Genomic DNA, 14,243 nt, shown 5'->3' with positions numbered 1-14,243 from the left:
GAATTCTTGTTGGTTGGTCGGAGATCAAATACTTATTTCATGCAATAAAATTCTATTTAATTATGTAAAAATCCTACAATGTGATTTTCTGTGTTTTTATTTTTAGATTCTGTCTCTCACAGGTGAAGTGTACGTACGATAAAAATTACAGACCTCTCCATTCTTTGTAGGTGGGAAAACTTAACTACAAGATTATTATCTTGTTTTTCCTACTGAGAGCAATTTTATAAGATTTAGAACACTGCAAAGAACCATTTATCAGGGACGGGTTGGCAGAGTGGCAGGGGGGCCGGGTGGCAGGGCGTTGGGGCCCAGGTCCAAATTTTACAGTGGTGCCCATCGGACTCTAATTGTGCCACCGCTCCTGGCCGATCTTTGCCCTCTTTTAAAAAAGTTGGGGCATAAACATCAAAATTTGCTACACTTTTGCAATTTTTTTTTTTGCTACTTATCAAGCGGTTTTGTTGTAGAAATATTTTTTGTTTCTGACAATTTCATCCATTATTTTACTATATTAATAGAGATCATAAAAAAACAGACAAGACGATAAACGCATTTAATCACTAAAAATCCATGTCAGATGTTATAATCACAAAAGGAAGAATGTGAAATATTTTACATGAGGTTTATATAGTGCAAGAAGCTTGATGTGATAATAAGAAGCCGCAAGTGTCTGTACACACAATGGATCGGATTCAATCTTCGGTGTGGATTCCGCACCGAAATCAAGATGAAATCCGATGATAATCTGCATGATTGGAACTTTACTAGCGCAGGAGAAAAAAACGGCAATATCACCAGTTTGCGTCTGTATTGTTTTCCATTGCTAACTTTTGCCTGGAGTTGCACCGAGCAGTTTGACGTCACATTGCAGCCACGTGGCTCACACCTAATGCCCCTGATTATTAGGGTGAGTACGGCAGCACATCCTGGAGACATTGCTCGTGAGCGAATCCTCTGCAGGACTCCGCTGAGGAAAGGCAAAATGCTCTGCAAGTGAATGACAGTCGAGATCTGTACAATTTGGTCTAAATGTCCTTAGATGTAATCAGATGTTGTCTCGGAGCCGCTGGGGTGCAAATCTGCAGGAAGAAAAATTGGAAATCAGAATCTGAGAGATAGGAAAAGAAATGGCAACTATGTATTATTATTATTAGACTTACTTATATAGCATATACATATTCTGCACCACTTTGCAGTCTCCTGACATCCCTCCCACCTTAATAAAAGTACCAGGGATTGTCTGGGGTCTAAAAGGTAAGGTTTCTCCTTGTGGAGAGTGACATACCAGGGATTGTCTGTCCGCTGTCTCTACCATCATGTCCTCCCTCTGAAACTGAACCTCTCCAAAACTAACCTCCTCGTGTTCCCTCCCTCTACTTACCTACCTATACCCCATATTGCAATTACCTTGGGTGGTTCAACCATAACTCGCTCGCAGCAGGCTCGTGGTCTTGGGGTGAGATTTCACACAGATCTTTCCATCACTTCCTATATACCCGATCACTCACTCATGTTACCTGCATCTTAAAAACCATCTCCAGAATCCGACACTTCTTACAATGAAACTGCAAAATGTCATGGTCACGTGTGTCAGGACGCAGATGTTTCCGCAAGGCGAACCCATGTGACACACGTGACCCTGGATACACCGCCTCCAGTGGGGCGCATTTAAATAATAAAACGTGCAGGTGGATACGCCGCCTCCACCTGGCGAATTTGGGTATTACACGTTATATACATAAAATCTGGAAACCCCGCCTCCAGTACGGCGAATTTAAATAATAAAGGGGAAACCTGGGAAACTTTAACAATGGTGGGCCCTGCGATAGGGAATGGGGGACGTGGAGACCTCCTAAACTCCCCTGAGCAAGTGTCCCTGCACTCCTCACATTCCCTAAACAGGCTCCGCACCTGTCGCCGCACGCGTACCTTAACGCCCTTGCTCACCCTGACCCTAAACCCTCACTAGGGAATGGGTCGGTGCGGAGACTAATCCCACCACTGCACTAAACACACATGAGGAAAGAGACAATACAGGGGAAACACCACTTAGCTTTGCTCTGTTGCGTGCGCTCCCAGCAACAGAGCCCTCCACCTGAGTGCATCTTCTCCTCCACCCGGATCCATCACCATAACAGGATCCTTCACCTTAGTGCAGCCTCGGAGCAGAGTCCACCACCAGTTGCAGCTGCTTAGAGTCCCAAGGATGAGTTCAGCTGCTGACACGAAGTCGAGCATGCTTGAGTCCAGCTCAGCGGCCAAGTCCCACATGGTGAGTGCCACTCTCCATAGTCGCCACTCCACCAGCCCATGCAGACACTTCCCGCTGACGCCATCACTGCGACTCCACCACGCCATGCCAGCCCTTCGTCCAGACACCATAGCTGAAACACATCCCCCCTGGCTAAGCTGCGCAGGACTCCTCACCAGCTCCATCCTTCATCCAGGCTCTCCAAAAACAGAGTGAACACACTCTCACAATATCACAGGCCGTGATTGCACCCCCTAGCACACCTTTATAGGGTGTCACACCTGATCCCTAATTAAGTGCACAAAAACCTAAAGTGCAATACTGCTAACCACCACCGGGGACAGTCAAGACACCTGGGAACTTTCCAAAGTAAAAAAAAGTTCACCCAGTGCAATTAATACCGCCAGATCCCACACTGGATCATGACAGTACCCCCTCCTTAATGAGGGGCCTCTGGACCCTCAAGACCACCCCTCATTAGGAAAACACCTACAGCGGGGATGCCCAGACCCTGAGTTCACCCCACCATTCCCTGACACTTCAGGTTTATGACAAACGCACCGCTGGTATTGGCAATAAAGTTCATTTTGGAGGCACCACTCATCTCCAGAGCGCCGACCTGGGGAACGAGTTTATGTATGTGTATGTTTGTTTGTTATGAGCTGATCAGGCTTCACAACACACTTCCACAAGATGTTATTTAGTGGCACCCATACATGCTCATTCACACACAGGTCCGGACCTGAACGTTTATTACACACATTAGTTTGTCAAAAAATTGGTGAACTCATTCAGGACTTTACAACAGAGGCGTCCCCCTGTGTCACCACACTCACACCCCCACTATTCACCAAGGGATACCACCCTCCAACCCTTTCCCCATGAGGACTGCGCCTCCCAGGGTTGGTTAATGGCGAGGGTAGAGATTTGTCCCTACTCCCCCGCACCACACCTGCTGCACACACCAGGAGGAGAAGGGGACAGGAATATGGAGGAAATATACTCTCGCTGGTCGCCTCCATACGACCAGGAGGGGCGGCTTCTTCGATGGTATAGAAGATTTGGCGTAAACCCCGTGGACTTTACACCAGTCTGCTCATCACTGGAACGCACCCCTTCACCTCGGGGAACACCAAGCAGCTCCGTGGGGCACCATTCCTCCCACCTGCCTGGGTACGCCCACGTGCATGAGCAAGTCCCGCTCCCCAGCAGCGACTCCAGGGGCTTTTGCCAGATCACAGCCGCCATTTTTATTTCCTGGTTACCTGAGCAGAGGCCCCAGACCGTGATAACTGCTGCTGCAGCGGATCTAAAACCATGCCGCTCCCCACTCACCTCAGTGAGGCTCGGCAGCAATTACTAACAGGTCTCCACATGGCCAAGGCTCACCAGAAAAAAAAAACCTGTAGGGCCTGTGATAATGTCATGATCACGTGTGTCAGGACGCAGATGTTTCCGCAAGGCGAACCCATGTGACACACGTGACCCTGGATACACCGCCTCCAGTGGGGCGCATTTAAATAATAAAACGTGCAGGTGGATACACCGCCTCCACCCTTGCGAATTTGGGTATTACACGTTATATACATAAAATCTGGAAACCCCGCCTCCAGTACGGCGAATTTAAATAAAGGGGAAACCTGGGAAACTTTAACAATGGTGGGCCCTGCGATAGGGAATGGGGGACGTGGAGACCTCCTAAACTCCCCTGAGCAAGTGTCCCTGCACTCCTCACATTCCCTAAACAGGCTCCGCACCTGTCGCCGTACGCGTACCTTAACGCCCTTGCTCACCCTGACCCTAAACCCTCACTAGGGAATGGGTCGGTGCGGAGACTAATCCCACCACTGCACTAAACACACATGAGGAAAGAGACAATACAGGGGAAACACCACTTAGCTTTGCTCTGTTGCGTGCGCTCCCAGCAACAGAGCCCTCCACCTGAGTGCATCTTCTCCTCCACCCGGATCCATCACCATAACAGGATCCTTCACCTTAGTGCAGCCTCGGAGCAGAGTCCAACACCAGTTGCAGCTGCTTAGAACCAGAGTCCCAAGGATGAGTTCAGCTGCTGACACGAAGTCGAGCATGCTTGAGTCCAGCTCAGCGGCCAAGTCCCACATGGTGAGTGCCACTCTCCATAGTCGCCACTCCACCAGCCCATGCAGACACTTCCCGCTGACACCATCACTGCGACTCCACCACGCCATGCCAGCCCTTCGTCCAGACACCATAGCTGAAACACATCCCCCCTGGCTAAGCTGCGCAGGACTCCTCACCAGCTCCATCCTTCATCCAGGCTCTCCAAAAACAGAGTGAACACACTCTCACAATATCACAGGCCGTGATTGCACCCCCTAGCACACCTTTATAGGGTGTCACACCTGATCCCTAATTAAGTGCACAAAAACCTAAAGTGCAATACTGCTAACCACCACCGGGGACAGTCAAGACACCTGGGAACTTTCCAAAGTAAAAAAAGTTCACCCAGTGCAATTAATACCGCCAGATCCCACACTGGATCATGACACAAAATCTCTTACTGTTCCTCTTTTTCATTCTCGTCTGGACTATTTCAACTCTCTACTAATCGGTCTCCCTCTTACTAAACTCTCTCTCAAATCTGTACTGAATGCTGCAGACAGGACCATATTTCTGTCCGGCCATTACAATGATGCCACCACCCTGTGCCTGTCATTGCACTAGTTACCCATCCTCTACAGAATACAATATAATCTCTCACCCATAAAGCGCTTCACAGTTCTGCACCACCCTACATCTCCTCCCTTGTCTCTGTCTATCGCCCTTCACGTCCTCTCCATTCTGCAACTGATCTAAGGCTAACACCCTCCATAATCCGAATGCCCCACTTTCATCTCCAAGACTTATCTCATGCTGCACCAGTTTTCTGGAATGCCCTACCTCGGATGATTCAACTGATATCTAGCCCCCACGGTTTTAAGCATGCTCTAAAAACACTTCTCTTTAGTTTTGCCTCACTGCTCTAACTTTTCCCTGTTCCCACTTTCTAAATTTTCCTCAGAATCGGATGCCTCCTAGTCATCTGTTCCCACATCCTCCGTGCACTCATCAGCCCTTGGTAACTATTATTTGATCCCTTGCTGATTTTGTAAGTTTGCCCACTGACAAAGACATGAACAGTCTATAATTTTAAGGGTAGGTTGATTTTAACATTGAGAGATAGAATATCCAAAATAACATCCAGAAAATCACATGGTATAAATTCTATAAATTTGCATTTTGCAGTGAGAAATAAGTATTTGATCCCTCTGGCAAACAAGACTTAATACTTGGAGGCAAAACCCTTGTAGTTGATGATGAGGCTTGCAGACATGTCAAGTGGAATTTTGGTCCACTCCTCTTTGCAGATCATCTTTAAAGGGAATCTATCACCTCATTTTTGCCCTATGAGATGCGGCCACCGCCATCAGGGGCTTATCTACAGCATTCTGTAACGGTGTAGATAAGCCCTCGAAGTAACCTGAAAGATAAGAAAGACGAGTTAGATTATACTCACTCAGGGGTCCGGTCCGGTCCGATGGGAGGCGCCGGACCGGACCGCAACACCCATCTTCTAGAGATGACATCCTCCACCTTACTTCTGCCATGGCTCCTGCGCAGGCGTACTTTATCTGCCCTGTTGAGGGCAAAGTAAAGTACTACAGTGCGTGCGCAGGCACCAGACCTCTCTGACCTTTCCTGGTGCCTGCGCACTGCAGTACTCTGCTCTGCCCTCAACAGAGCATATACAGTACGCCTGCGCAGGAGCCGTGGCAGAAGTAAGGAGGACGTCATCGCTAGAAGATGGGAGGCGCCGGACCAGACCGCGACACTTATCGGGCCGGACCCCGGGTGAGTATAATTAACTCGTTTTTCTTATCTTTCAGGTTAAATCGGGGGCTTATGTTATGGTTCTGCAACACATGACTAGGGTAGAAGGGGGAAAACTGACCCTGCACTATGACTAGGCTGATACCCTACGATGGAGTTGGTGACCCATTCCTTGCGAATAGACCCACCGATGATCCTGGGTTAATTTCAAACGAAGACCTATAGATAGTGGGAGGGGGGTCCCTGAAAGATCTAAGGACTGGGTACAAAAAGAGGTCACCTCCTAATAGAAAACACAGAGAAGGCTGCAGAAACCAACAGGATACAGAAACAAAGACTAGCAGAACCAGAGGTCCCAGCACTGTACAAGTTAAAGCACAAAGAAGGCAAAGCAAAGCACCAAGCCAGAACTCAAGCGGATTAACACTGTTGTCCAGAAAGGACTGAGAGGCAGGTGCAGGTTAATAAAGAGTGATACAATCACCTGACCCAAGACAAACCCAGCACCAGACGAAAAAGACCGGCAGCCAGAACACTACAAGAAAATGGCGGATAGTCACAAACTAAACAGATTCTAACAGCTTATGTACAGCATTACAGAATGCTGTAGATAAGCCCCTGATGGTGGTGGCCGCATCTCATAGGGGAGAAATGAGGTGACAGATCCCCTTTAAATCATTAATATTTTGAGGCTGTCACTTGGCAACTCAGAGCTTCAACTTCAACTCCTTCCATAAGTTTTCTATGGGATTAAGGTCTGGAGCCTGGCTACAACCCTCCATGACCTTAATGTGCTTCATTTTGAGCCACTCCTTTGTTGCCTTGGCTGCATGTTTTAGGTCATTGTCTTGCTGGACGAAACAGCCACGACCCATTTTTAATGTTTTAATGTCCTGGCGGAGGGAAGGAGGTGGTCACTCAGGATTTTACAGTACATGGCTCCATCCATTCTCCCATAAAGTAGTCCTGTGCCCTTAGCAGAGAAACACCCCCAAAACATTATGCTTCCACCTCCATGCATGACAGTGGGGATGGTGTTCTTTGGGTCATAGGCAGCATTTATCTTCCTCCAAACACAGCGAGTTGAGTTAACGCCAAAGACCTCAATTTTTGTCTCATCTGACCACAGCACCTTCTCCCAATCACTCACAGAATCATCCAGGTGTTCATTGGCAAACTTCAGACGGACCTGCACATGTGCCTTCTTGAGCAGGGGGACCTTGCGGCACTGCAGGATTTTAAACCTTTACGGCGTAATGTCTTACCAATGGTTTTCTTGGTGTCTGTGGTCCCAGCTGCCTTGAGATCATTAACAAGTTTCCCCATGTAGCTTTAGGCTGATCTGTCACCTTCCTCATGATCGAGGAACCCGAACGCTTAATGGTTGGTAGGGGATCAAATACTTATTTCTCACTGCAAAATGCAAATAAATTTATATAATTTATACAATGTGATTTTCTGGATTTTATTTTTGATATTCTATCTCTCAATGTTAAAATTACCTTTAAATTATAGACTGTTCATGTCTTTGACAGTGGGCAAACTTACAAAATCAGCAAGGGATCAAATACTTATTTCAATCACTGTATAGACATACTGGCTGGTGACCGGATCATGCAGCTTTATTTTAGTTATTGTTATTTATTATACTGATGGCCGGACGAACATTAAGGCTATGTGCCCACGTAGCGTTTTAAAACGCACAGTGAAAACCGGACTCCTTCCCAGAAATCGCGCGGTTTTTTTTCCGAGCGATTTCACCGCGATTCTGTTTGCGATTTTGCGGCAATTTTCTCAAGCACTTTCCAAGCGATTTGAAGCATCGCTTGGAAAGTGATTGACAGGTTGGTCACACTCGTCAAACATAGTGTTTGACAAGTGTGAGCAGCTTTTTACTATTGAGGCCGCCTATGCAGCATCAATAGTAAAAGACAGAATGTTAAAAATGATAAAAAAATTTAAAAAATGGGGTATATTTACCTTCTGATGTCCCGCACTGCATTCCCGGCCTCAGCGTTCCCAGCGATGCCTTGCGAGACCTGTGATGACGTTGGTCTCGCATTACTATAGCGATCTCACGAGACTACGTCATCACAGGACCTTGCCGCAAGGCATTACTGGGAACGCTGAGGCCGGGAATGTAGCGCGGGACGTCGGAAGGTAAATGTACCCCGATTTTTTTATTTTTTATTCTTTTTTTTACAGGGGTATGGTACCCAGGGCCTGGAGGACAGTCTCCTCTCCTCCACACCGTGGGTACCAACCGCACATGAGACGCTTAACTTCCCGCATGGTGGGCATAGCCACATGCGGGAAGTAAGCGATTCTCATGCATTCCTATGGGTGCGGAATCGCGGCAATTCTTTGCGATTCCGCACAAAAGAATGAGCATGCTGCGATTTTTTCCGCGATGCGATTCCGCCACGGAAAAAAGCGCAGCATTAGCACAGCATGTGCGGAATGCCATAGGAATGCATGGGGGCGTTCTGTACACGATTTTTAAGCGTTTTTGCGCCGAAAATCGCAACAAAAACGCTTAAAAATCGCATCGTGGGCACACAGCCTAAAGGCAGTTTTTACCTCTCGTGTCTGCCCTCTTTCCTTATAGATTGTAGCTTGTAAGCAGGACCCTCACTCCTGTAATTAGGACCCTCACTCCTGTAATTAGGACCCCTCCCGTAACTGGTGAACTGTGTGCTACTTATTAATGTCTTTATGTCCTCTCTTAATTGTAAAGTGCTGCAGAATATTTGGAGCTATAGAAATAGAATTATTACTATTGGCATCGCTGTCCCCATCGGGGCTCACAATCTACATTTCATAGCAGTATGTCTTTGGAATGTGGGAGGAAACTGAAACAAATGCAAATAAACTCCTCGGAGATGTTGTTTTCGGTGGGTTTTGAATCCAGGACCCAAGCGCTGCAAAGCCACAGTGCTGCCCAGTCTAACACACCACTTACCCTTTACACTCACATCTTCTTTTCTGGTGTAGGTTCTCCAGCAGCCATGCCCGGTGCCGTGCCCGCCTCTGTAAAGACAAGCAGCAAGTGTCAGGCCCAATTTAGGCAGGACTGTTATGTAAAACGCTGGACCCAGAAATATCTGACTGTCATCCCTCATCATAACTGCCAACAGTCCTGAGTTCGCATGGATTGTCTCAAATTTGTCCCACCTAGATCAGTTCTATCCCTGAGAATAATAGGTGGGCTTTATGTCTACCCTGCCCCATAGCAGGCGTTCATTCCCACATGGGGGCTATCCCAAGCACAGGTGATGGGTGAGATGGGGGATGGGACAGCACTGATAACCCTGCACCATGAGGAAATGTAGCAAGAGGTCCAAGAAAGCAATCCTTATAGTTTGCAGTGGTTTTCCAATGATTTTTAGAAAATTCTGATTGCCTTTTCTACTGGAATGTACCAAGAGCTCGATGCATAGGAGAGATCTGCAGCACTTCTAGATTAGTAGGGTATTCTTCCACAAGGTCAATGACTACCTACAATCACCACAAAAGTATTAAAAAAATCAATTTACGGTATGTTCTTTAGCAATTCCCCCAAACAGAGAATGGAGTACGGACAATTTCATTTTGGAGCATTTAAAGGGGGCAATCTGGAGCAGGGCAAAGGGTTTCGCAAAGTGACAGCACTGCTCATGTATCAGAGCCAAGATGGGCGCGAAAAGAGGGAATATAATTGTGATGCCACTGTGAGAATGGTGCAAAGATTGTAAGCTGTGTTCCCAGATTGTGTGCGAAAACGCGGCGAAAACCCTGTGAAAATGCATACAAAACGCACCCCATGCATTCCAATGGGATTCCGCAATGCTGTGCTAATGCTGCGTTTTTTTCCGCGACGGAATCGTCATATAGCGGAAAAAATCGCAGCATGCTCATTATTTTTGCAGAATCGCCGCGATTCCGCACACATAGGAATACATTGTTCCGCTTACTTTCCGCATGTGGCTATGCCCAGGGTGTGGAGGAGAGGAGACTGTCCTCCAGGCCCTGGGTACCATATCCCTGAAAAAAAAAGAATAAAAATGAAAAAATCGGGTTATGCTCACTGCGTCCCGCGCAGCCTTACCGATGCTCCCCCCAACTCCCGTTCCCACTAATGCCTTGCGGCAAGGACCTGTGATGACGTAGCGGTCTCGCTAGTAAAAAGTTGGTCACACTTGTCAAACATAGAGTTGAGCGAAACGGGTCGAAAAAATTCAAAAGTCGCCGACTTTTGGCAAAGTCGGGTTTCATGAAACGAAACCCGACCCTAGGATGAGGTCGGCCACGAGGTCGGCGACTTACGCGCCAAAGTCGCGTTTCAAAAGTTTGTTTTGCGCTCTTTTTCAGCCAATCAGGATCCACGGACACTGTGGGCAACGTGATGACCTAGGCACGGGTCACCACCATCTTTCAGAAGGGCATGCAAGTGATTGGCTTGCTTTGGTGGGCGTCACAGGGGGTATAAAAGGGCGTGCACGCCGACCGCCATCTTACTTCTGCCGATCTTAGTATAGGGAGAGGTTGCTGCTGATTCTGTAGGGAGAGCGTTAGGCAGGGAAGAAGACAAAAGAACTGCTTCTGCTGCTAGCGATTTGGCCTGCACAACACACAAGTCACTGTGTGTGCAGTGCAAGGGGAGGCTATATTGTGGTGTATCAGTGGTGTTGGTTGTTGGGCTGCCTTCTAAGGCTTCCTGACACGCTGGCATTGCTGTTTACCCACTGCTCCGCAAACTGCTTTTTTAAAAGCAATCCAATCTCCCTTATCCTCTAGTCACTTTTGTCACAGCTGTGCCATCGAGCGTGTCACATAGCGCTCAGATATCAGTGGGCCTCACACAATCCACAAGTGTCCAGTGTCCAAAAGTGTACGCAGAGATTCAAAATCTCCATTATCCTCTCGTCACTTTGGTCACAGGCAGCTGTGCCATCGAGCGTGTCACATAGCGCTCAGATATCAGTGGGCCTCACACAATCTACAATTGTCCAGTGTCCAAAAGTGTACGCAGAGATTCAAAATCTCCATTATCCTCTCGTCACTTTGGTCACAGGCAGCTGTGCCATCGAGCGTGTCACATAGCGCTCAGATATCAGTGGGCCTCACACAATCTACAAGTGTCCAGTGTCCAAAAGTGTACGCAGAGATTCAAAATCTCCATTATCCTCTCGTCACTTTGGTCACAGGCAGCTGTGCCATCGAGCGTGTCACATAGCGCTCAGATATCAGTGGGCCTCACACAATCCACAAGTGTCCAGTGTCCAAAAGTGTACGCAGAGATTCAAAATCTCCATTATCCTCTCGTCACTTTGGTCACAGGCAGCTGTGCCATCGAGCGTGTCACATAGCGCTCAGATATCAGTGGGCCTCAAACCAGGGGAAGAGTCTTGAGGAGATCATTTGCATATTCCCAGTGCCACATAGCGTGTCACATAGCGCTCAGATATCAGTGGGCCTCAAACCAGGGGAAGAGTCTTGAGGAGATCATTTGCATATTCCCAGTGCCTTCTGGGATAAGTGAAGAGTCTCCGCGAGCTCAACGATCACTGGGTTTTGGCCGTTGCAGCTGAAAAGAGGAAATCGGAAAACCAGGGGAAGAGTCTTGAGGAGATCATTTGCATATTCCCAGTGCCTTCTGGGATAAGTGAAGAGTCTCCGCGAGCTCAACGATCACTGGGTTTTTGCCGTTGCAGCTGAAAAGCGGAAATCAGAAAACCAGGGGAAGAGTCTTGAGGAGATCATTTGCATATTCCCAGTGCCTTCTGGGATAAGTGAAGAGTCTCCGCGAGCTCAACGATCACTGGGTTTTGGCCGTTGCAGCTGAAAAGAGGAAATCGGAAAACCAGGGGAAGAGTCTTGAGGAGATCATTTGCATATTCCCAGTGCCTTCTGGGATAAGTGAAGAGTCTCCGCGAGCTCAACGATCACTGGGTTTTGGCCGTTGCAGCTGAAAAGAGGAAATCGGGAAACCAGGGGAAGAGTCTTGAGGAGATCATTTGCATATTCCCAGTGCCTTCTGGGATAAGTGAAGAGTCTCCGCGAGCTCAACGATCACTGGGTTTTGGCCGTTGCAGCTGAAAAGAGGAAATCGGAAAACCAGGGGAAGAGTCTTGAGGAGATCATTTGCATATTCCCAGTGCCTTCTGGGATAAGTGAAGAGTCTCCGCGAGCTCAACGATCACTGGGTTTTGGCCGTTGCAGCTGAAAAGAGGAAATCGGAAAACCAGGGGAAGAGTCTTGAGGAGATCATTTGCATATTCCCAGTGCCTTCTGGGATAAGTGAAGAGTCTCCGCGAGCTCAACGATCACTGGGTTTTGGCCGTTGCAGCTGAAAAGAGGAAATCGGAAAACCAGGGGAAGAGTCTTGAGGAGATAATTTGCATATTCCCAGTGCCTTCTGGGATAAGTGAAGAGTCTCCGCGAGCTCAACGATCACTGGGTTTTGGCCGTTGCAGCTGAAAAGAGGAAATCGGAAATCGGAATTTTGGCTCATATTTCATCGTTTTTAAGAAATCTCAAGATGGAAGAGGCCAGGAGCCATTTGGTGAGCTGCATTTCTTGCTACATGTTCACAGACTTACCAGTGGAAAAGCCAAACTTCACATGCCACAAATGCAAGCTTGTGTCCCTGTTGGAGGAAAAGTTGCAAAATCTCGAAGAGAGGTTAGCTACGTTGAAGATCATTAAGGAAGGTGAAGAGTTCTTGGACAGAGCAGAATTATCTCTTCATGTTACAGAAAGAGAAGAAATTCGAAGTGCACCTGAAGAAACAGAGGAATGGAGACATGTGACCCAGAGAAGCAGGAGGATCAGGAGGCAGTCAGCACCCATACTGCTCAGGAACCAGTACCAGGCTCTCACGCAGGAAAATGATGAAGAAATACATCAGGATAAGACTTTGCCAACAAACAGCAACCTTGTACGCCTTCAGAGTCCTCCTGGATGGAGAAAGAAAAATGTTGTGAAGAAGAAACGGAGAGTGGTGGTCATGGGGGATTCCCTGTTGAGAGGAACAGAGGCCGCTATCTGCAGACCGGATATAACTTCAAGAGAAATGTGCTGTCTTCCAGGTGCAAAAATTAAAGATGTGTCTGACAGGATATCAGGACTCTTCAGACCTACAGATGACTACCCATTCCTGCTACTACATGTGGGGACAAATGACACCGCAAGAAACGACCTGGAAACCATCTGCAGAGACTTTGAAGACTTAGGCAAGAAAGTGAAAGAACTGGGAGCGCAGGTGGTCTTCTCTTCCATCCTCCCAGTGGATGGCCATGGAACAAGGAGGTGGAATAAGATTCTGCAGGTGAACAACTGGCTACGTCGATGGTGCCGTCAGCAACGATTTGGATTTCTGGATCACGGAGTGAACTACTTATACGATGGACTACTTGCTAGAGATGGGGTGCACCTTACGAAGACTGGAAAGCATGTATTTGGAAGTCGCCTTGCTACACTCATCAGGAGAGCTTTAAACTAGAACAACATGGGAAGGGAAGCAAATGACCAGAAAAAGCCATACACCTGACAAATGCTATTGAGAACTCTGCTAATAGAAGTGGAAAGGAAGAACAATGACGAAAGAATCTAATTAATAAAAATATTGGAGAAAGAGAAACCAATCACAAACTAAAATGTTTCTATACTAATGCACAAAGCATGGGCAACAAACAAGGAGAATTGGAACTACTAACACAGGAAAAGAAATATGATGTCATTGGAATCACTGAAACTTGGTGGGACGATACACATGATTGGAATACAAGACTAGAAGGATACAACTTATTTGCAAGAAACAGACTTGATAAACGAGGAGGGGGTGTTGCATTGTATGTTAGAAACGCATATATCTGCACAGAGATTGAAGCTTCAGAGACTGGGAGTTCTGTGGAAACTGTTTGGGTAAGAATACAAGGACAGAACAATGGAAAGGACACCATTGTAGGCATTTACTACAGGCCGCCTGTGCAAGCTGAAGATATGGATGAACTCTTTATGCATCAAATGGCCAAGTTCTCCAAAAAATATGACATAGTTGTCATGGGAGATTTCAACTATCCAGACATTTGTTGGGAATCTCTCTCAGGCAAAACTAACAGGTCAAGGAAATTCTTATCCTCTCTTGCTGACAACT

General features: G+C 47.3%; 1 protein-coding gene across 1 annotated transcript in view; it reads right to left on the bottom strand.

Moving 5' to 3' along the window:
• Positions 1 to 559: 559 nt before the first annotated feature.
• The window catches only part of CD4 (CD4 molecule), a 38,509-nt gene continuing 24,825 nt past the window's right edge, over positions 560 to 14,243 (bottom strand). Inside the window, exons 8-9 of the mRNA XM_073552960.1 lie at positions 9,069 to 9,136; positions 560 to 1,082 (exon numbers count right to left, since the gene is read on the bottom strand). Of these exons, the coding sequence (XP_073409061.1) occupies positions 1,049 to 1,082; positions 9,069 to 9,136 (102 nt within the window). The 3' untranslated portion in view covers positions 560 to 1,048. The remainder of the gene's footprint in view (positions 1,083 to 9,068; positions 9,137 to 14,243) is intronic.

The sequence above is a fragment of the Dendrobates tinctorius genome, unplaced genomic scaffold, assembly GCF_039654945.1.
Source record: "Dendrobates tinctorius isolate UK_male_01 unplaced genomic scaffold, ASM3965494v1 ptg000196l, whole genome shotgun sequence".
Lineage (NCBI taxonomy): Eukaryota > Metazoa > Chordata > Amphibia > Anura > Dendrobatidae > Dendrobates > Dendrobates tinctorius.
This window is presented reverse-complemented; position numbering and strand designations above follow the sequence as displayed.